This window comes from Archocentrus centrarchus, chromosome 4 (genome assembly GCF_007364275.1).
Source record: "Archocentrus centrarchus isolate MPI-CPG fArcCen1 chromosome 4, fArcCen1, whole genome shotgun sequence".
NCBI classification, from domain to species: Eukaryota; Metazoa; Chordata; class Actinopteri; order Cichliformes; family Cichlidae; genus Archocentrus; species Archocentrus centrarchus.
Window position 1 is genome coordinate 3849556 of NC_044349.1, and position 23851 is coordinate 3873406.

Consider the following 23851-nt stretch of genomic DNA (forward strand, 5'->3'; position numbering starts at 1 on the left):
TTTATTTTCACCAACATTTTCAAATCAGTTGGAAGCATCAGATATTAACTGATTATTGTCCTGGCTTAGTACTCGTAAGTGCAATATATAAATTCTGTGCTGAAGGAATGCATTTAATTATGCAACCCATTGAGCCGTACCTTAATATTACACCAAAGGAAGCTGTATAGTAAAGTTACAGCGATGTAAACTGTATAAGTTGCATTGTCACTGGATTTTAATGCATACATTCAGTCGGTGATGCAGAATTTTATCATGCGTGGTCCTAATTTTGTGGCGAGTCTGTTTTACGCTGCTGGAATTGCAGCAAACAGAAAAGTTTCTGTTTGCTGCAATTTTGCTACAATTTCTGCAGCATCACCCTGGAAATACAGCGTGACGTCGCATCGCCGACACACTCTTATTACGCTGGGATACTCAGGCAGCATTTCAGGAACAGAGTATTTAGTCTGGACAGGGTCTTTTATTCTGAAAATTGACCGCCTTCTCTTTCCGGTCTGACTTCCCTCTGATCTGTGCAGCTTGATGTGAAAAATTGATCTGGCCCTATTTTAAGTGAGAGGGGAAACTACTTCTCAGACTCTGCTGCTGCACCTCTGGTGAAAGTATTGTCTTGAGTAGATGTGATCAGCTCCAGCAGCCCCATTGGAGCTGGAACGTGATGCAGACTTTGAGACACTGACACTCGGTACCAGTCAAAAGTTGAAATGGATGAGTCCAAACTTTTGACTGGTACTGTATGTCAGTGTCATCCAGCAAGTTATCAAATTATTGTTTAATATGTTTAGTGGTTCAATTAATAAAGTTATGCTTGTTTATAAAGGAAATAAAAGAAGCATGGGTTATTGGGCTAGTATTAATACACTTGAAACTTCCACAGCCCTGCCAGATTTCACACAATTTACTGAATATAACAGTTTCTTAAATGGGTTTTGGTTTATTTTTACATGCAGAAAGCATTTTCAGAATCATGACCATAGCACTGCTGGCACACACAAATGATCATCTACAAAACTGCATCAAAAATAACAAAACTTAAGGTGAAGTGGTAAGTGAAAACTGAAGGAGCAAAGTAAACATTAAGCTTATGATGGAGGCTAATGCTTCCTACTTTGAACAGAACCTCATAGATTCAGTAATTACCTGAGCAGCACCTGTGCAGCATTATTGGGGTGCCAACAGTGCTTAAGACCCCACAGACGGTGATGAATGTTAAAGCGCAGGCAGGCCTGTAAAGCAGCTCTGTGAGGAGGCTGCCAGCATCCAAAGGAGCAGATAGTGCATCTCTTTCCACCAAACGAGGCCGAGCAGCTCGCAGCAGAGCTGGATGGCTGCTGGCTGAGTAACCAAGCTCCGTGCAACCCATCAGCTGCCCTTTCTCTCGCTTTCTGAGAGAAAATAGAAATGTTTGATTCTTGCCAAAAATCGTAAACACCTACACATCGTTGGGTCGGCTGTCCAGGTTCAGACTTTCCTGCCAGCTTTGCAGCAATACTAAGAAGCAGATTTCCTATCGTAGAGGGCCCGGGGCCCCTCTTGTGGCTGCTTGCATCTCAATACAGGCTGGAGACGAAAGGCTGAGAGACATGCTCTGGGATGTCACTGGCACTGAAGTTCACCCTCAGGATTTTCCCAAGTCACAGTCAGGGTCTCAGGTAGGGAAAATAATGCCATATATTATTAACCGAACAGCATGGCAATTTGTTTCAATTTGGTTCCCACAGTCACATGGAGTCCCTCAGCATTCGAGCACAGATGGCTTCCATCCTTTATTAGAAAAATCAGAGTTACCTGGTGCCACACCAGGAAAGTGAAACAGATAAAGTCAGCCCCCAGAATTATTCAATTTATTTGTTTCACTAGCTTTCATTATATAGAGGGGTGACTATATTAGCTCCTGAATTAGCTAGTCCTATTAAATGACTTTGATCCATTAAAAACTTTAATAGCTTCATTTCAATTTGAGGCCTTTGCTCTGTTTTGGCGGGGGGGGGGGCATCTTCTGCACAGCTTCCTGCCAGTAATTTTAAGCCAAAGATGTAAAACTGATGAGTGACAGAGTTTCAAGATGGGATCTAATTGTCCCGGGGGGGGGGGGGGGGGGGGGGGTCACTCCCCAGAGAAGACGAGTAACATTCACCTACCAGTGACCACAAATGTACCAACAGTCCCTGAAAACCTCTGGAAACACTATGACCTCTGAACTTTCATTTCAGAAATGTGAAAGAAAGAAAGGAACACATCCACCAAAATTATTATTGATAACAATGAAGACAGATAAACGAGAAGCAACAAGCTCAGCCAGTGGCTGCTGCCTTGGGTAAGACCTCACTGGGGACTGAGCCTGGCAGACCACCCGTACCTATGACAAAGGTAGGCACAGGTAGATCTATGAAAGGAAAGAGTGTTTGAGGGTCTTTGGATAAATCACTTCCAAAAAGAAGATCCCAGCTCAGTTATTTTTGCTGCCAGTGGCTCTTAAAGGGGTAATCCAGTGATGTTGGAACTGGAGTTTCAGAATGATGAAGCACTTGCAAGATATAGGTTTAAAAAAAAAAAAAATCCCCCCAAAAAACAAAGATTGTGTGAATTTCCTTTCTTTGTATGGATCAAACTGTCAGTACACAGAGTAAAAGTCTTCTGCACATTCCAACACATTTCAGCCTCAGTGCGTGAGTTTCTTCCACACCAGAGGAAACAAACGTTACCAGACAAAGAAGATAAAACACTTGATAATCAAGTATTTCATCAAAATTTAGTGAAGGTAATAAGTGAGTGTGTGGTTGTTTGTACTTGAGCTTTCTTTGGCCCGGTGACAGCAGGGGCACACTGAAAGCAGCGCACTGCTCACCAGAGGCCTTTCTCAGAACCTTTCCCATTACAATAGCATCGTATGTTCACACCAAATACTAAATAAACTTTCCACGTGGTGCAATTACTTACAAAGTCTACTCAACAGATAGAGACAGAACACAAAAAATAGAGAGGGCTTAGAAAACGTGAGTGACTTCCTGTTATGTTCTGAAAATATGGTGTTATAACTTGATCCCAGCCCTCTTCAAAAACATTTCAGCAACTGTATGGATGCAGATGTAGAGTAATGGGAGGTGAAACTGAACTATTAAAGTACGAGAACCAGCTGAAAGCTTTGCTTGCCTTCTGCTATGACAAAAAGTACTGGAGGCGATGAAAATAATACTTCATAGTTTATTTGTTTGGAGTCTACAGGTTAATATGACATTATCAGGGTTATTTGGTATGATATTACTCCCTGATGCCGGGTTCAGACTACACCATACCAGCCAATTATGGTCCAATCAGGATAATGTCGGGCACTTGTTCAAGATGGGAATGAAAACGGGGATCGTGCACAGCAGTCAATTGTTTTATCCCACCTGGGACAGGAAAGACATGCATGGTAGAATAATTATTTTGTCTTCCACAAAGGTTCCCAAACTTCTGTGAGGTTGAGCAATGAGGCACAGAGAGCACCACCACCCAGCTATGTACACCTATAAAGAGTAAGGATGTTGCGGGTGTGGCTGGATAGAGCTGTGAAGTGGAGAACACCCCCATCACTTTGGTATCCATTGTGTAGGCAGCTTGGTGAGCAACATGTAGTCTGATTTTATGACTCTGTAATTGCCAAATCTGACTCACTGACCACCTTAGCAGATAAAAATATTGTGTAGTCTGAGCCCAGCATTAATAATCTGCATTGCAAGAAAACTGATATATAAAATGAAGGCCAGGCCCCTCTAACAGCCAGTCAGATGATGTTTTTTTTTTTTCCTAATCTGCTTGGAAAAGGAAAAGTGAACTGAAGCTGGATTTGACTTGAAGTTTTTTACGCCACACACCAGCAGAGTCATACAGGGACACTTCAGTCATGATGACGGTCCCAGCTGATGTATGAAGATCAGCTGCATCCGCTCTTGGTGGACTCCGCTTCAGAAAAAAACAAAAACAAAAAGGAAAAACAATCCTTCCAATCCAGACATTGTGAAAATATAATAAAATCCTATTATTTTTCACAATGAAGCCCTGAATCTGTCATGACACCCCGACTTCCTGCTCAAGGGGGATTCATCTGGCTGTCAGGCAGCTGTGAGGGGAAGTCATGGCAGGTCCAGCCCCGCCTTTTGGAAGCTGCTGATGTCTCCTTTGTCAGCTCCCAGGGGCCACACAGCTTCCAGGGCTCCTCTTCTGCTCTCTCTCACCGCCTGTATCTGACACTCTGTTTTCCTGTCAAAGCGGCTTGGTTTATTATCCAGATCGGTAGCATCTGCATAGTAACCATCCTCCTCTCTTCCGTTTGTTGCATATGACCTGATATGCCCAAATGGCCCCTTTTTACTTACACCGGTAAATCACAGAAGCAAAGGAGGAACACTGTGCTATTAGAATGAACAGCAGCAGGGCTGAACAATTAATATTATGTAAATAGGAATTTGAGTGTTGTGTTTGAATAACAACAAGCTGTAATTTTAATTATAACTGAACTCTCTTTAACAACGTCTTAACAAGCTTTAGGGGGTGAAGATGAGGTTCATGTAGTTGTTGACCCTAAATTTTATTCACCTACAATAACAATTTGCTCAACTGCAGCTTATTACAGTTAATTATGTTCATTAAAAGAGGAGCTCTTGGCAGCTGTCTGCTTCACATGCTCTCTGCAGGCCAGAATCTTTCATGTTATCAGTATTATTTAGACCTGACCAAAGATGGTTTTAACAAAGTAGAAATTCCACCCTTTGACGTTTCATATGTGCAAATGTTCCCAAAATTTAGTGCGCTCCATAGTTTTCTTTTAAAGCTATGCTCAGTGGTACTGGACAGCTCCTACATGTTTACTCCTATCATTTCAAAAGTTAGGGAAAAAGCAGCAAGAAAATCAATAGATTTTAGGATTGAAATTTTCTATGGATCACCATCAGAACAATATCAACCTTCTGTAAAAAGTTTCAGGAAACAGACAGAAATAAAAGAAGATAGAAATGCAGATTGATGGCTCCAAATATGAGGAAAAATGCACTTTGAGAAAAGGTCCTTTATCGGAAATGGACTGACTTTTCCAGTCGTACTGACCCTTTAAATCACCTGACTATAAGCTACATTTAAATATCATACTATATTCTATACACTTCAAGCACTTTACCTCTCATCTATGGACACTTCATTTAGAATCACTAATTAACCGAACACGCATGTCTCTGTACTGCGGTAGGAAGCTGGAGTACCTGGAGGAAACACATGCAGGTACAAGGAGAATAGAGAGAGGTCCCAGCTGGGGTTCACACCAGGAACTATTTTGCTATGAGGTGATAGTGATAAAATTATAAAGTTATAAAGTAACATTGTCACCAGTTACACTAATTTGATAGAAGACATGTGAGGGAAGCAAAACTGACTCAAAATTAAAGGAACATTTCAAAAAAGAAAGAAGGGGGGGGGGGGGGCGTTTTCACCTGTAGCGTCACTTTAATTAGTGAGTTTTCTATATAAAAAAAGTAATCTTAATCTTTGTCTATTCAGGCTGTTCAGCTGTAAGCTGTGCACATAAAAAAACACTGGTGAGCATTTAGATGACCCAAAATAAAGTGACAAGTGTTATAAAAATACATCTGTAGTATGCTAATGTAGTGTCCTAATTATGGAGCCAGTACAGTTCTCAGCCACTGAGGCAGCAACATAGCTGTATATCTCAGGACACGTGGAGGTTTCTGTGCATTGCATCAGAAGGAGAGCAGGCAGATCGTGTTCTGCAGCAGAACATGAAAAAGTGCCTCAAAGCAGGCCTGTTGTTGGTGAATGAGGGTCAAGTGTGTGATAACTTGATGTTTTCAGGGGGAAAAAAGCAGGTGTGCTTTTTTTTTTTTGTTTGTTTTTTTTTATATGATGAGTAGTTTTATGATCACAACAGGAAGCCAGCTCTGTGGTGCAAATAGCCAGGTGTGCAACTCAAATAAGTACCGTGTTACAGTAAATAAGCAGATGCACAAATGACAGACTGCCAGTTGGAGCTGTGTGAAGATACATTACTGAAACTGTTTGTGCTTTCCAGGTCTCACGGGGAAAATAAATCACGTGTGTAGTGAAGAAAATGGCTTTCTCTCAGAAAACATTTTCCACAGTTGCCATTTATGAAATTGGTTTTGGTTGAAAATAAACATTCAGTTTATTTCTCCCTCTGAGCCGACACTTGAACTTATTCAGCACTGAATAATATCTGAAATATTTACAGATATGTTTTTTTTGAATAGGGTGAGACTAGCTTCCTCTTATCTGTTTGCTCTCCTGCCTTCTTGTCTTTCTGTTTCACTTCTTCTCTTAATACTAATGCTTATCTTTAATCTTATTTGCATTCAAATTACCTCACAGGTGGTACACCAATAAGAGGTAAGAATGCTGGCTACAGAAAAACATCTACTCATCCTCCATTCCTTCTTCATCGCCTTCATCCTCCTCTTCCTCTCTCCACCTCAGCGTGTCCCCATTTCCAACTCGCTGTCCTTTTTGCCTGTTCCAATACTCTTTGCCTTCAGCACCTCACCTTTCACAGGTGTATTTGGGCTTGAAAGAGGCCGATTAAAAACTTGCCAAAATTAAAGTTCTGAAGCAAAATTTTGCTGATGATTTCTTTTCCTGTTATTCACAGATTGCAAAATAGAATATAATAAACAAAGCTCAACAATCAGAACCAGGACACATAAATTCTTGACTGTCAATCATCTTATGTACTTATTTCGGTTGTGTTCTCACTTAAAACTTTGGCAAACTCAACGCTCTCCAAATGCACCAATCTTAGAAATCCAATATGCAAAAGGTTTCATCAAAAGGTAAATAATGCCAATTTGGTTGAATATACTGCATTGATTTGTATTTCCTACTACTTACAGTACTACACACATGCAAGAAGCCAGGAAGAGCTCACCTTCACAGTGAGAAGGCAGCATCAAAGGCAAGCTGCAGCTGCTTTCTACCAAACAGCTGTTTTATCCCATTTTCATGGTATCAGGATGAAAGCAAGGACAGTGGTGCACAGAAGAGTCATTAAAACATGTGCCCAGTGGATTCGTATTTCAAACAGTGCCCAACAATTATTATTTACCGTCCAAAATAAATGTAGAATTGGCCTTGTCATTGTCTCAAAAGGAGCCTTTAACTGTGACGTGTCCCTTTTTCATTCTGTGAAACTGAAAGCGCAACAATTTGTGTCAATCAACACGATTTTTCTAATGATTTCTCCTCACTGGAGTGAGACTGTGCTCACAGTGATTACCAGAAAACAACAGAATTCATTTATTTATGTCAAGACCTTCATCTCTCCTACCACCACTGAGGCATTCCCAAGCCGGCCTGGAGACATAATCTCTTCAGTGTGTCTGGATCTCCTCCAGGTTGGACATGGCCAAGGCATTCAGGAGGTGTTGTAGTCAGACGCCCAAACCATCTCAGCAGGCCTTTTCATTTTGTAGGAGCAGTCGCTCTACTCTGAGCTCTGCACCCTCTCTCTGACAGACAGGAGGAAGCCCATTTATTTATCTGTTATTCTTTCGGTCTCTACCCGCAGCTCACGGCCATAAATCAGGGTAGGAAAGCAGACCGAATGGTAAATTGCTAGCTTCGCTTTCACGCTCACCTCTCTCTTTACCACAACTGACTGGTGCAGCGTCTGCAGTCATGTGGTTGATCTACCTTGAAAGGGAGATTTAAATCAGACGTTTAAATCAGATAAGACTTTAGATTGTTATAGGCCCATTCCCAGCACCTTTTGTTCAGGCTTTTTAGGAGACTGTAATTCCCACTCGTACACACTGACAAACATATGTTACCATGTTTACCATATTCATCCAAATATCTGCTGGCAGTCCCAGTGATCTTCAGGCAGTAGCTCCAAATAACATTTCTACTGTCATAACTGTCAATTAATCTGTTTGTTCGCACACTGGAGGAAAAGTACCAGAAGCCGGTGAGAAATGAACCTGCTACTGTTTCATATCGTCTCAGGCCACTTGTTTCATCCTGATGTTGAGAGGCCAGCTTCATAAAATTTAATCAAATAAGCAAACTGCACTAAACTACCTGAATGAAACCAAACTCCTCACGTGAACACAACCTTAAAAGTTAAACTCCATCAGCTGCTCTGTGAGGGTTACTTCCAAAAGCAACATGGGGTCCCACCAGTACCAGTAGTTCAATTAAACCATTAGGAAATAGACAAAATGCATAGTATGGTTAGCATAAAGGTGCTACATCAGATATCATATCTACTTAAAACATTTAGCTTAGAATTACTGAGGCTGTGACAGTGAGCGAATATGATAATTTACTACATGCATAATTAATAACCTATAAGCTGCGTGCCATTAAAGTGGAGTGATTATAGGCACACATGCACCATTAGACGAGGCTCACAGTCTGAAGGAGTCTGGAGGAAGTTCTGGTAGAAAGTGGCATTTTGTTTAGGGCGTCATACTCTCTTCTCCTGCAGCGCCTGTCAGCCTCTTTCATGCCAAGAGGCCAGAGCAAACATCCATCAGCTCAGGCAAGAATGATGCATTTTCTTGTGCAGCGCCTCTGTCATCAAGAGGTGCTGAATGTGCAATGAGACAGTCACCGCTAAAATGGAAATAGAGAATGATTCAGCAGCGCGAGGCATCGGTCACTCTTTGGGAAAAACATTGGAAAAAAGAACTCTTAATCACGATTTTGACACAAGGATTTCTGATGTGTACATGTACTGTGTGTGTGTGTGTGTGTGTGTGTGTGAGAGAGAGAGAGAGAGAGAGAGAGAGAGAGAGCTTGTGGGAGAGCGTTTAAGGACATACATCGCTGCAGAATGTCCTTGTTGACTGCATCCCAGATGAAGGTTGCTCCTCCTCCATCTCTGGGCTCACCGTCTGCACCAGATCCACCCGGGATGCTGCTACACACAGACACACACACACATATTATGTTTTCTTAAAATAGCATCACAGACCCATCCCATGTTGCATTTCAGGATTGTATTCTGAAATATGTACATTCTTAACCTTTTATTTCCCATACTTTTTACTGTGCACTGCTACACTGCATGATGTATGCCACATTCATAGTCAACACATAAAACCACTTTATTACTAAAGACATGTTTTCTTTCTCAAACCTAACCACAACAGTCACAGCTACTTGTTACATTTTTCTAAATGCTATGAAAGTGCAAAGGAAAGTTTTTGGTATGATTGGATGTTAATCACCGTGTCAGGTATGTATCATGTGTTTGTGTAGTAGAAGTGTTGCTAAAAGCTTTGACCAATCAGGGGTTTTATGAATTATTATTACATTTTAATATCCCAAAATGACAAGCTGTTAAATCCTAGGGACACTTTCAGCAAGTAGGACAAAGTTTGTGTTGTGCTTGAGAATTTGAAGGTCTTTTGACTGACATTCAGAATAAACAACCTCAGACTGCTGTTTGGGAATCCTGTAGTGCAGCAGACAGTTTTTAAATGGTGCTGCCAGAAAAACAGGAAATTAAACTTCACAGACAAATGTGTTTAGCTGTACATCATTTGTTTGGACTTTGAAACGAACAGCTCCAATTTCCACCTGATTTAACAAAGAAAAACTTCCATTAAATGGAACTTTTTCTATTCTGTTCATGTCCAGATGTATATTATTGGACTCTAACACTGCTTTGCATGATTCAAATTTCAAACTAAGTCATTTTTTTTTTAAATCTTATACTCGGCCTTCATGCTGCCGCAGCTTAGCTTCTCCCATCTTAAGGCCAAATTTCTTTTGATTGGCTCAACAGCAGGTGGGTGGGGCCTGTGTTGTGCCTGACATGACTTAATGACAAATATCCCCTCTGTATGACATCATAAAGATCCAAGAGTAGAAAAAAATGTCTCAAACTGAGCCATTACAGCAAACTGTCTCAAACTGAGTCATTACAGCAGTCTGAAGGCCACATGGCCACAAATCAATAGACCTAATAGTTACATGTTTGTGTGTCTACAAGACTTTTTTAACTATAGATTCAAACACATTTTGATGGTTGTAGTTGTCCCAGTGCATTCCTGTCCCAGGGTGTCAAATGCTGCTGTTCTGTCTGGTGCTGCAAAGATACCCAGAAGGTATTCTTGTCTGTTGATGCCATCAAACTAAAATGAGAAGCTGAAAGAATTATAGTCCTTTTCACGAATGTGTCACAGCTTTCTTTTTGTTTTGCTCGCCTTTGTTTTCGCTTAATGATTTGTTGTTTTTGCCTCACTCAAGGCAACAAACTCAAAATGAAGCCAAAATCTGCAAAAGCAAGTCGGTCTCCTCAGACTCACATGATAACTTTACAGCCTGATACAAAAAACGGGTTTTGGTTTCTATAGCAAATTTTGCAGTTGGTGCCTTTTGAAGTATTTTTAACTGTGCTGCAGTTTTGGTGAGTAAACTTCTAGGATTTTATTTGGATGCTACATACATGTAGTACTAATCTGCAGGTATTCATGTCCGTGCACTTGTAAAGTTTACTAGTGTTAACTGATATGTTAGCATGCCATCCTCTCACTTCTGGCTCCTAAAACACAACATGACGATGCTAAAAATATTTATTAATCAATATGTGGAGTTCAGAATCCAACAGGTGACATCACCGCTGTCTTTTATGGAGATAGTGGTTTAAATAAAATGGCAGGCTGCATCCAGTTGGGAGTGACAGACCTGTTGTCATAAACCTGGTGTGTCACAGCACAATTGTCAAAGACACCTTTTGCATATCTTGACAAACTGCAGTATTTGAAACCCTGGAAATGAGAATGAGCTGGAAAGCCTGGGTCAGTACAATAGAGGCTAATAGTTAAAGTAAATAATTAGATATAAGTTTTCAAATGATTAAAAAATGTATAGGACTATATTTAGATTCGGATTAGGGTTCATTTAAGTCATGGGTAGCTTCATGTGTGAATGAGCAGGCTAACACCTGTGTACAGTATGTTTGTGTGTTTCAGTGTGTGTGGTGCAGATCTTGACTGTGACATTTTAACCTCCCTCCCCAGGAGCACTTCAGATTGAAAACAGCGAGGAGTCAGACCAGGGCAAATATGAGTGTGTGGCTGTCAACAGCGCTGGGACTCGTTATTCGGCTCCGGCTAACCTTTATGTTCGAGGTAAGTTCCCTCTTGACCTCGACCGCCCCCCTCCCTGCTGCCATTCGGGTCACTGCCTGCAGCAAAAAGGTGCTCTCTCATCACCTCCAGCTTTGCCTCCCGAATGCTAACAGGAAAACTGCCTCTTCGGATGCAACTGCAGTGAAAAATCAAACCTCCAGCCTCACACTGTCATTTCCTGATCTTTCTGCCTCCCTGTCTTGTCTCTGGCTCCTCAGTGCTGATTTACGTATTTTGCTCCACTGCTCTGTTGTTGCTTTGCTTGACCTGCCTAACCTCACTGTGACCTTGGGGTGTGTTATGACTCAGCAGGGGTGAAAGACAGTTTGGCTGCGGTTCTGCGTCTGTTTTGGGGCGGTGGAGGTTTTACGTGTGAAGTCTTGCCTCAAAAGAGAAGCTGACATCTTCACCGATGTACGTCGCGAGTGGGAAAAGACGGAGAGGAAATCCCCCTCTGAAAGTGGGCTCCATGCAGCTGGCTGGATGTAAAGCAGCAAAAGCCAGCAGGGTGAAAGGAAGCCTCAGGCTTTCTCCAAAGTCTTGTCAACAAACAACTCAATTAGCCTCAGCCGATATCAGGTTCTCAAAGGCAATTTTCAAAGCATGGGGTTGATTCATTTCTCCTTTTAATCTCATTTTCACTTGACAGTTCTCTTTGATGCAGTCGGACTTAAAATTATTTGAAAGCTTCTGCATAATAAATGCAGCTGTTAACCAAATCTTTAACTGGAGCTGTTGTATAATGTTTTCAGTCATGTTGAACATTTCTTTTTAAACCACTGGTCCACAATCTCGTTTTTCCCCTGTGTGTCAAACAAAGACAGCATAGAGATGTTTTTTTTTTTTTCCCCCTCCCTAAATCCGTCTGCGATGAAAGAGTTGGTGGTCAGATTCAGTCTTTCATTTATTTCATCTGTACTAGAAAGGAAGTGATACACGGGGTAATCATGTGTCCTGCCAACAAGCCTATATGCCACCGGAGTCAGCTGGTGAGGTTTGGCCCAATTTCAAGAGTTAAATGTCCTCATCCGGCACATGAGCACAGAATTACAAGCAGGAGCTTGAATTTTAACTGCTTGTTAAGTGCGGCATTATTAGCCCTTTCTGGATCCAAATGCTCTTTTAATTTCCAAAGGCAAACAAGCACCGAAGCACCACTGAGAGTTAAAAACAGGCTAAATTCTCATGAGTGTTAACATAAAATCCGTTCACGAAAAAGAGGATTAGAAGGTAGCAGTAATGTAGCTAGCTAGCTGACACCTAAAGATGATGTGCCATTGCCCTCTTCAGCACAAGGTACATGCACACAACAAATACACCGCACAAACAGCGGCTTAGATTTTATGCACTCATTGTCTGATGTCTTTACCCATTAAACAACATACATGTAATTGTCATATGTGTGGCACAGGACACACACACTGTACAGACAGACCCCTCTCAGACCACAGACTACAGTCCAGCTGCACTTGTTGCACTAGTATTTCCTTCAGTTCTGCAGTAAACCTACAGAGAATCAGCTCTTTGCCAAAGCTCAGCAGGATATCAGTGCCTTTGAAAAATAGCCTTTTCATTCGTCCAACTAAGACTCCCGAAGCCTCATTTTAGTCTCAACTGACTTTTAGAATGAATTTTTGCACAGAACAAGAACTCTGAATTTTGGCCCCTGTTTATACTGCACAGTGCAGTCATATTGTAGCTTTATAGTCAGTATGAACTGGAGGGAACAATGATTTTCTAACCCCCACCACATGGATCTGTGCCAGAAACACTCAGTCAAACTTTATTAGTACAGCAACGTTCATGCAGATTAGTTCAGTTCAAAGTGCTGACTGACAAGTCAATAGCAGGACAGAGCAATATGCAGTAAGACAAAACATAATAAAAAAAACAAAACAAATTGATAAGCAGCTTAAAATAAAATTAAAAACCAGGCTGAAGAGGCAAGTTTTTAAGTTTCAAGATATCAGCATTACCAGCTGTTCTCAGTTTCTTCACTCACACTGTTCCAGCAGCTCGGGGCATAAGAGGTAAAAGCTGCCTCCCCAAGGGTTTTTGTCCTTCACTTTGGAAAAAACAGCAGATTCATGTTGAAGGACCTCAGGGTCTTTACTAGCTCATACACTGACAGCATGTCAGACATATATAGTGGAGCAAGACAATGAAGTGCTTTAAAAACAAGTAAAAGGAAATACAGTCAATAAGGTCACTGACAGATGGCCAATGTAGGGACTTTGGAACTGGTGTATTGTGTTCTGTCTCCTTCTGGTCCTAGTAAGCGCTCTGGCTGCAGAGTTCTGGATCAGTTGTAGATGATGTATAACATTTTCAGTTGCATTAGTCGAACCTGAGTCACCCCCACCCGATTTTCTACCTGTAGATGTTAAGATTAACCCTTTTTGCACCACATTAAGCTTGTTTGGATATTATAAATTTAACACATCGTAGCAATTGTAAGATGTTAAAGGTCACAGTCCAACAGGAAAAACCAAAAGGGTGCAGGTGTTGTCAGGACTATGCAGAAAAAGGTGACTTATACTATATTACCAAAAGTATTTACTCACCCCTCCAAATCATTGAATTCAGGTGTTCTAATCACTTCCATGGCCACAGCACCTAGGCACCCAGACTGCTTCTGCAACCACTGGTGAAAGAATGGGTCACTCTCAGGAGCTCAGTGGATTCCAGTGTGGTACTGTGATAGGATGCCACCTGTGCAACAAGTCTAGTCTGAAATTTCCTCACTACTAAATATTCCACAGTCAGCTGTTAGTGGGATTATAACAAAGTGGAAGTGACTGAGAACTCAGCCATGAAGTGTTAGGCAATGTAAAATCACAGAGCGCTTCAGTGGATTCTGAGGCACTCTGTGCACAGAGGTCACCAACTTGCTAAAGACCTCCAAACTTCATGTGGCCTTCAGATTAGCTCAAGAACAGTGCATAGAGAGCTTCATGGAATGGGTTTCCCTGGCTGAGCACCAAGCACAACGCAAAGCGTCGGATGCAGTTGTGTAAAGCACACTGCCAGTGGACTCTAGAGCAGTGGAGACGTGTTCTCTGGAGTGACGAATCACACATCTCCATCTGGCAATCTGATGAATGAGTCTGGTTTAGCTGTTGCCAGGAGAACGGTACTTGTTTGACTGCATTGTGCCAAGTGTAAAGTCTGGTGGAGGGGGATTATGGTGTGGGGGTGTCCTTCAGGAATTGGGCTCGGCCCCTTAGTTCCAGTGAAAGGAACTCTGAATGCTTCGGCATACCAAGATATTTAGGACAATTTCATGTTCCCACCTTTGTGGGAACAGTTTGGGGATGGCCCCTTCCTGTTCAGTGCAAAAAGCAGCTCCATAAACACATGGATGAGCCAGTTTGGTGTGGAAGAACTTGACTGGCCTGCACAGAGTCCTGACCTCAACCTGACAGAACACCTTTGGGATGAATTAGAGCGGAGACTGTGAGCCAGGCCTTCAATCTCACGAATGTGCTTTAGGACAAAAATGGTCAAAAATTCCCATAAACCCTCCTAAACCTGTGGAAAGCCTTCCCAGAAAAGTTGAAGCTGTTATAGCTGCAAAGGGTGGGCCGACATCATATCAAACCCTATGGATTAAGAATGGGATGTTACTCAAGTTCATATACATGTGAAGCAGACAAGTGAATACTTTTGGCAATAGTATACATCAACTCCCTCAAAGTGCCAGCCAAAACTTCTACACCAACTATATGAATATGTGGCAGAAATTAAGAGGTGTTTGTAATCTTTTTACCAAACGTATTGGTTTGTTGTTTAATTTGAATGTGAATCAATTTAAAGTTACATACTGGATTTCATAGCTGAAGAATTATTTATAGTTTGTGCTAATATTGATTGTAATTATATATCTGCTTGTATGACTGTTTGTTATTTTGTTGCCACGTAACCAAAGTATTTCAACTTGATTTTCTGATTTGTTTCATCTTATTGAAAATAAATGTGTAAAGATATGGGATGCTTGTATATAATTATGTTTATCATCTTCATATCGTATAGAGCAGGGATCCTCAAATCCAGGCCTCGTGGAGCGGTGTCCTGCAGGTTTTAGATGTGTCCCTGATCCAACACACCTGAATCAAATGGCTGAATTACCTCCTCAGTATGCAGTCAAGTTCTCCAGAGTCCTGCTAATGACTTCTATATTTGACTCAGGTGTGTTGAAGCAAAGACACATCTAAAACCTGCAGGACACCGGACCTCGAGGTCTGGATTTGAGGATCCCTGGTATAGAGGTATCTGACATGTTGATTTTGCATTTTTCCAATCTTGTTGTTCGTTTGGTGAGACTGTGTGAATTGTAGCCTCAGTTTCCTGTTTTTTAACTGACAGGAGTGGCGCCCACTGTGGTCATCTGCTGCTGCATCTGTCTCAAGGTTTAATGTGTTGTTTGTTCAGAGATGCTCTTCTGCATACCTTGGTTGTATCGAGTGGTTATTTGGGTCACTGTTGTCTTCCTATTATCTCGAAGCAGTCTGGCCACTCTCCTCTGACCTCTGGCATCAATAACACATCTTTGCCCTGAGAACTGGATCTTTTCTTTTTTCGATCCGTTCTCTGTAGATGTTTGATGGAGGAAAATTCCAGCAGATCAGCAGTTTCCGAAATACTCTCCCAACAATCATGTTCAAAGTCATTTAAATCACATTTCTTCCCCATTCTGATGCCCAGTTTGAACTTCAGCGGGTCATCCTGACCATGTCGACATGCCTAAATGCTTTGAGTCATTTCCATTTGCAGTAACGAGAGTTAAACACCTAATACACTGGCCAGTGAATGTATGTGACACCAAAAATTAGAACGCTTTCTTTGGCAGGAACACACGATGGCAAAGATTTCATGTGTCATAAAAATACTAAGGGAAACATACTGCTACATGACAGACCTGCTTTACATTTTCCGCTAGCTGTGACTTTTTAAAAAAAAAATTAAGTTTATGTATTTAGTATTTTTCCAGCATTTTTCCATGAAATCGCAGATCTAAAACAGTGGGATTGACGTTAAGCAGGAACAATACCAACTTAGGAAAAACAAAGAAATACAAAACTGGGGAAATGACTTATTTTGGCACATGACGTCCTTCCTTCATTTTAATCTTAAAACAGCCTGAAAGCACACTCCATTTCATTTTGAACTAAATGTGAACTTGAAGACAGATTTTCTGGGGCCAAGTGGCCCTGTGTGTGTGTGTGTGTGTGTGTGTGTGTGTGTGTGTGTGTGTGTGTGTGTGTGTGTGTGTGTGTGTGTGTGTGTGTGTGTGTGTGTGTGTGTGTGTGTGTTGCAAATACATATGTGCGAGCAGATGTACATTTTTTTATTTTCTTAACACAACAGATGCATCAGTTTCCACATAGCAGATCACAGCAGAGCACTCAGATTAAGATAAAAACTTGCCTTTGGGAACTAAAAAAAACTGTCGGGTAACTGTCTTGTTACTAAAAATCAAATGAAGACATAGTTTTTCCTTCTGCATAAGTAATCTGTGCTTATTTTGCAAGAAGCATCCTCCACTGAACCAGCAACAAGAACCGCAGCCAACAAAGTGAGAATATGAGGCGTATGATTTATTTTTGCTTCTCTTTTCAAGGTTTCTGCCGATGTTGCTTTAACCTGTAACCTCTCTAGGTGTGCCGGTATTTTTTGTTTCCATTTTCATCTCAGAGTGTGGCTTCTGAGCAATCACCGCAACATATGTCACAAATATGTTGCCAACGTGTCTGTCTTCCTTCCCTATCGGCGTCTCTCTTCATCTTTTTTTAGTTCCTTTCTCTGTATTTGTTGCCCCAGTCCACAGTCTCTTTCCCGCTCAGGTGTCAGTCATATACTTCGACCGTATATGTTACTTTTCATGTCTCAAAATGCTTATCCTTCTATCTGCACATGAAGCCAGCTGCATTTTATTGTTTAACATGCTTTGTTTTGTTTTCACTTCTTCTTCTAATGGACATGTGAGATGCTATTTTTGGGAGTGAATGTGTTTGTCAGTGTCGTCGTTCATATATAAGATGTTACTTGGAATGCAGAGGACGTTCTTCGGTCCGTTTACCTGTTAAATGATTTTTCTTTTTGAAGTTCAACATTGTACACACTGCAGATAAGCTGGCTCCAGTGCTCCACAGATGCACTTGAATACATTCACTCGATGGAGAAGTCCAATAACATTTTAGTGCATATTGCTACAGTAAATAAATGCAGAGAAAATGAGATAAAAATGCAAACAGTAATTAATATTTACTCAAGGTCCACAAACTTTTGTTGAGCGTTCACAGCTGTAAAGGATCAAGAGCAGAATCCACAGTCCTCACTTACCTTTAACTTAACAGTTCTACAGACTTGTTATCATTTGTAGATAATGTAACAGTTGAAGCCATTTTTTTTACACTACTTTTTTTCCATTAAGTGTCCTTCAGTAAGCCATGGCAGTAATGGAGAGCATATCTTACATCAGCAACACTCAAAACTCTAAATTCATTAACTTGTTGCAAAAAGCTTGTTTCTGGGCTGAATTGCTTTATGTATATTATGTATAAGAAGAAGAAGAAGAAGAAGAAGAAACAGCCTTTATTGTCCCAATAAAGGCATAAGTCAGCGGAGCTTAAGTTAAGCTTGTCAAAGTTGAATACAGTTAGTTCTGTAGATAACTAGACAGTGATACAGTTACAGTTAAAATTAAACTATCATGCTGCAAATGAAGTGCAGACTCTCAGCTTTATTTCAAAGGGTTGAACAAATGTATTGCATTAATCACTAATGAATTCCAGCTATGTTTATACAGAGTCTTTAAATTAAGGGGCTTAAATGTTCATGTTTAATACTTTGTCCAGAATTTTTGCAGGCAGCGACTACCTGAAACCGTAGGCCTCTTTGTGGTGCTTTCAGTCCAGACTTTTTCTACAGCTGTTCTTCGGTCTTTCTTCCCTCACGTTTTGTCTGCAGCAGTAAGATGCACCTTGTTCAGGTGGAGCAAGCAGGATAGATCCTCCTGGGTTTGTTTTTCTGTACTGTGATGCTCCATCCAGTCAACTTTGCACCAATGTGTTGCTGTATGTCATTTCAGAATTCACAGTTGTGTCATATATTGCATCAGTAAACATCAGTGACTCAGTGCTGCTGAAACCACACATGTCCCAACATCACACTGTCTCCACTATGTTTTGAGACAGTGATCGTTTCAGGCTTTCACCCTGAGTTTGTCTCTTATAATTTCATTACAGACTGATCTTAAATTTATGTCTGTAGAATCATGTTACAGAATTGATCTGCCTTTTTTTTTTTTTCTTTTTAAAGATGTGACCAGACTGATGAATGTTTTTCACCTTGTGGTGAACTTGGCAGATTTGGTTAATGAGATGCCTACCTCCTCCTGGATTGTGTCCTTCACTTGGTGGGAAGTTCTGAAGGGTTTTATCTTTACCGTCCTGTGGTCATTCACTGTTGTTGAGCTTCCAAAAGCAAATGCTGGAATTGAAGTCAACTCCAAACCCTGTAACTGCTAAATTGATGAAGGAAATGCCCATACTCCTGCACAGAGGGGGAGATTAACAGGCAGATTGGTGCAGCGTCTGCAGTGATGTTGGTACTGTACTCTTGTGATAAAGACAAAGCTATTGATTTATTGATTGATCTCTGTCCTACCCTAACCTGTGGCCATAAACTGTAGGTAATGACCAAAAGAATAAGACTGCAGATCCTAGCAGAAGAAAATGTGCTTCATCCAGAGGGTGTCTCGGTTTACCTTTAGAGAGGAGCTCAGCCGTTTGGGAGGGGCCCGGAGTAGAACCACTGCTTTCAAGTATATGACTTGGGCACCTCCTGGATGAGCGGTTTTGGACATATCCAACTGAGAGGAAAACCTGAGGCAGAGATGAGACACAGTGGAAAGATTATGACTCTGGTACCTTGGGAATCCCTCGCTAATCCCCCAGAAAAGCTTAAGGATGTGCCCAGGTAGAGGGAGGTTTGAGGATCTCTGCTTAAATTGTCATCTTGGCGACTCATACTGGGAGAAGCGGTAGTCAGTGGATGGACAGATACCCTCAAATCAAAGCTGAGAGTTTGCACTTTAGGTTCATTTATTAAATAACTAAATTGTATCAGAGAGTGTGTCAGTATCTAAATATAAATGGACCCAACTGTATAAAGTTGGTCAAAGCTGAGAGTAACATTCAAGGGCTCAGAGGGCTTAGCACATTTACAGTTCTGTCTTCACAGTCAAATGATTGGAAGGTCCATATAAAGGTAGTTACTACTGTTTTTAATCAGTGTTTGTATTTTCATCAGTTAGTGGGTAAGAGGACTTAAAAAAAAAAAGTGTCCAAGGACTCGATATTATCCTTTGATGCAGTACTAGCTTATCCAATGTGCCTCCATAGAAATGAATGTGCTCTCAGTAAGGACCGGGTTCATGGCAGAATAATTCCCAAGGTGAGTGTTGGATTAATCCTGTTAGGGGAGCATGTTTATGTGCTCATTGATTTCAGGGTGCTGTGTGGCTGAGCTCCCCCCCCCCGCCCCACACACACACACACACACACACACAGTCAATGAGCAGAATAAATGTGAGCGGTAACACAATGTCTGCTTTGTGTGCCTAATGAAGTCTGGTTGTCAGCAAGCCTCGACCTCCTTAATGCTGTCTTAATTCACAGGCTGTGGAGGGATCAGATGCTGCTGCAGTGTTAAAGACAGGGAGGGGAAAGTGTGTGTGTGTGTGTGGGGGGGGGTGGGGGGTGGGGGGGGGGTGTTTCTTTACTGTCACACTGAAGATCTCCCTGTGTGCCTTATTCTGCTTACGTTAGAGGGTATCGTTCATTGTGTGTGTGTGGTGGGTTTGCATTGCGTTGTTACATGCCATATTGTGTGTGTGTGTGTGTGTGTGTGTGTGTGTGTGTGTGTGTGTGTGTGTGCGTGCGTGCGTGCGTGCGTGCGTGTGCCACTGATGTACAGGCTGTTTTTCACTCATTAACGGATAAGCAGATATTTGCCTGTTTTACTCTCTCTGTTTCTCCTTGTCTTCTTCCTCCCACTCCTTATTTTGCCCCTCTCGTTGTTTCTGTTTTTTTTCTTTCTCACTTTATCTTAAATCCCTCCATCGTCATTGCACCCCGCCATCCAAAAAAAAACCAAAAATCCAAATCTCACCACTCAGATCAACGGGAAGGTTGGTTCTTTCACTCTTTACCCTCTTAAAGCCAAGGCCTGGCAGACTGGAGCCGTGCTGCGCCGGCATCTTGCTGGGCGCCTCAGGCCCGTCCCGGCCTCTCTTTCAGGACCCCGACCCTACAGTGCAACCACCCTGCCCCTCACCCCCACTGATCTCCAACCCTCCCCCCATCCTGCTTTTAATATATGAGCAACATCACATATTGCTCTGTGCAACCTGCTTCATAAAAAAAAAAAATATTGTGAAATGAGCATGTCTTGTGTTAAATGTCATTAATGAACAAAAAGGTCTTTAAAATACATTTACCACCAGGAAAGGATTACACTGAGGATGTGCCACTGAATTGGGGTTGTAAGGCATCCAGGGTGCTGGGATATTTTCTACACAGGAAACAAACCTTTAAAACAAACCTTGAGTGTAGTGCTGTAGTAAAATACCATCATTGCAACAAATCGGTTTGTCAAATTTCTTCCCTCCTAGATGTTTGTTGATTCACTGTAAAGTGCAAAGTGGAAGCATTAGAAACCGTAGCAAATCAGTCATAAGTGGCAGATCACGTAACATTACAGAGTGTAAGCCTCTAAGGCTCTGTGTGCTGGGAGCTTCACAGCACAGGTTTTCATAGCCTAGCGGCTCCTGTAGGTTTAATGTGTAGGCCTAGTGCTTTGGTCCATTGGGTGTGTTTCCATACGCAGGTCTAAAACAAAATGTGTAGTTCTTTTTCACAACACAGGCTGTAAAACTGTGAAATTTGAGGTTTATTGTAGAGATGGGACTAAAGCGATGGTTAACACTGCGAAGGAATTTTATCCCAAACTGTCATCTTTGCCTAAACATAATCAAAGAGTGAGTGAGAAGGAGATCAAGTCTAAGAATAAGTAAAGGTGATGTTTTCTGACAGGACATAAATTCCTGTGGCGTCATCGCTTTTCAGCGTTGTCAGCCTCTAAAAGAGCAATTATCAGTTGGTATGACTCCACTTTTATGACAAAATAAAGGGCAGTGTTCCCACTCTAATAGAGCGCCAAAACATCTTACAAGTTCGTGCATTTTTTGTGTTAAGGTTTGATAGATTTTGCACTGCAGACAAGTAGCCAGTACAGTATTTACTTCAAAAAAAGGAAGCATATCTTTAATCTTATTTAAGTAACCTAATAATATCATGGGTATAATATTGCTTAGAGCATCTGTCAGCAAATCAAATGTTGGGGGCGGTTACTCTTTGACAAAAACCTTCTTAACAGCCTAACTGTCATTACCAAAACAAAACCTTCCAACGGTTTCTTACATATGACAGTGACATGATAGTGATGCATCTAGTATATGCCATTGTCACATGCCTCACAACTTTCCTGGTTAGAAGGGAGCAGAGAGTTTGCATAACATATCTGGTTTCAGAGTTTTGTGCTCACTTCACAAAATGTTGCATCAGTCTCATGAGGTCCTCTCCAGCATGCTGATCATGTTTTTGTTGTCGTGGTTAATTCAAAGGCATGGCTCATCCCAGCTCTCATCTGCTGCCTGACCATCATTACACCGAGCGGCAGGCTCTGAGCTCACGCTGCTTTTACCATTCTCTCCTCTTGTCGGCTACAGAACTAGACTCTGTAAGAGAGAGGGGGGAAAAAAAGCCTCAGAGATGTTTACAGCTTTTTACAAGACTCTTACTGCTGGATCATTAATAGCAGAATGTGGAGGAGCTCAGAAATTGAAGGGGAAGTGAACTACTAGAGGAGAGAATTGCAGCCCTAGCCCTAGTGTTTGTGTCTGATATGTGAATTTACAGCCTTGTAGTGCAGCTTGTTTCCCTTGTCTTTATATATACGAGGTCAGTGAATAGTGCAGATCGATACAACAATTAGAATTTCAAATTTCCATAACATTATTTACCTAACTTAGTGAGCTAAGTTATGTTTGATTGCTCAACAAGGGAATTTATATTTAATTCCCTGTTGATAATCAAAGGGTACCTCACACATTTGTCCAGCACAGCATCTTCTAAACTCTCTGTGAGACTGAGAAAAAAAAGCTTGAAAATCTCTTTTTGTGCCCAGGATATTAGTTTTACTTCAAGTCTACAGACTGTAATCAACAGAGAAACTCAGATGATAAGATAAAAGTCAGTGTGCTGTTTGGATTTGTTTTTACTAATGACACTAACAGCATGGATTATTTATCTCAGGTAAATATTTCATCTAAACTGCTTGGGTTCAGCAGGGAGCCAGTTTCTCTCGTACTGCCTACAGTGATGTTGCATCATGTTGCTCATTTTAAATTCATCCAGAATATTTACTGTTTCTTAGACATTTTTTCAAATAGATAATGGGAGATTTGGTCCTGAGTGAGAAACATTTCAGAACATAAACACTCTTAAATATGTACACATGTGGGGAGTGGAGTTGGGTTTACCAGACTGTGTGGCCAACTTGATAATGTGTCACACGCTATTAGTACACCTCTAGCCTGTATATAAATGATGGACATAGCCACTGTGATGTCATCCATTGTTTTAGTATTTCACATTTTAAAACCTCAGTGCTAGCCCTCAGTCACACAGGCGTAGGAAATGTTAGCAACCACCTGGCAACTTCTGGTCGCTGGGGAGAAAATGTGTATTCCCCAACCAGTTGGTGAGTGGTTTCTGGAGGTTGCTGGCTGTTGCAGGGTGAAATTGGTTGAAAGAGGGCACTGCACCAAAAACCTCCTGATTGTATAGCGTAGCTGCTGGGCCATAACTCCATCAAGCTGGTTGACCGCCAGCCTTTGATTTTGTTCCACATCACGAATTGTTTGGAAAACCTGAAGTGATGTGTTTTGAATTGGTTCTCCATTTCCAGTTTGAGTTGCACTTCTCACAGTAGATACTGCTTGTCACACAAGCCAGCGTCCTCCATGCAAGCCTGTTGCAACTGCAGCAACCGGCTAGTGACCAAAGCAATCAGGTGTATTTGGTGTAGCACCAGTTTCACGTTTGTGAGTGCCAGTAACCTTTTTTTTTTTTTCCCCCTCACAATCAGTCGTTGCCAGATGGTCGCCAACACGTCTCTAGGCCTGTGTGACTGAGGCCCACCAAAACATGTCTTACAGGATACAAGTACCGGTATCTTTGTGGTGAGCTGTTAAAAACACACCTCCATAACACAGGTCTCCAGCTGAAATGAAAAGTAACGTTAGGGGAGCTGCAAAGTCACTTCTGCAAAAATAAAAAATAAATAAAATTACACAAAACTGATGAAAAATAGACATAAAGCTTGAAACATTGTATAATAACCTCCTGTTCAGTAGCAGGAATGTATGATTTGTTAATGTGGATTTAAAGAAAAATGATACAATGAGCATTAAACTTAAATCTTAGCTCTCATTAGTTGTTTAAGATTTAAAAAAAAAAAGACTTTTTCTAGCTGAGATGCCATTAACAGCATTTATTGCTATCTCCCATCCACGTATCCATGAGTATGCATGCTGCTGCTGCCTCGACACCTGTGCTGCTGCATGAGACCCCTCACAG

The 23851-nt window shown here is 41.4% G+C and overlaps 1 protein-coding gene across 3 annotated transcripts in view; it reads left to right on the plus strand.

Moving 5' to 3' along the window:
* The window catches only part of ptprfa (protein tyrosine phosphatase receptor type Fa), a 374997-nt gene that overhangs the window by 205976 nt on the left and 145170 nt on the right, over nucleotides 1–23851 (plus strand). For 2 of the 3 annotated variants that reach the window (XM_030726597.1, XM_030726598.1), the window contains exon 6: nucleotides 11037–11147. In XM_030726597.1, the coding sequence (XP_030582457.1) occupies nucleotides 11037–11147 (111 nt within the window). Of the gene's footprint in view, nucleotides 1–6381; nucleotides 6400–11036; nucleotides 11148–23851 lie in introns of all 3 variants that reach the window. The other variant, XM_030726596.1, reaches the window with a different exon arrangement.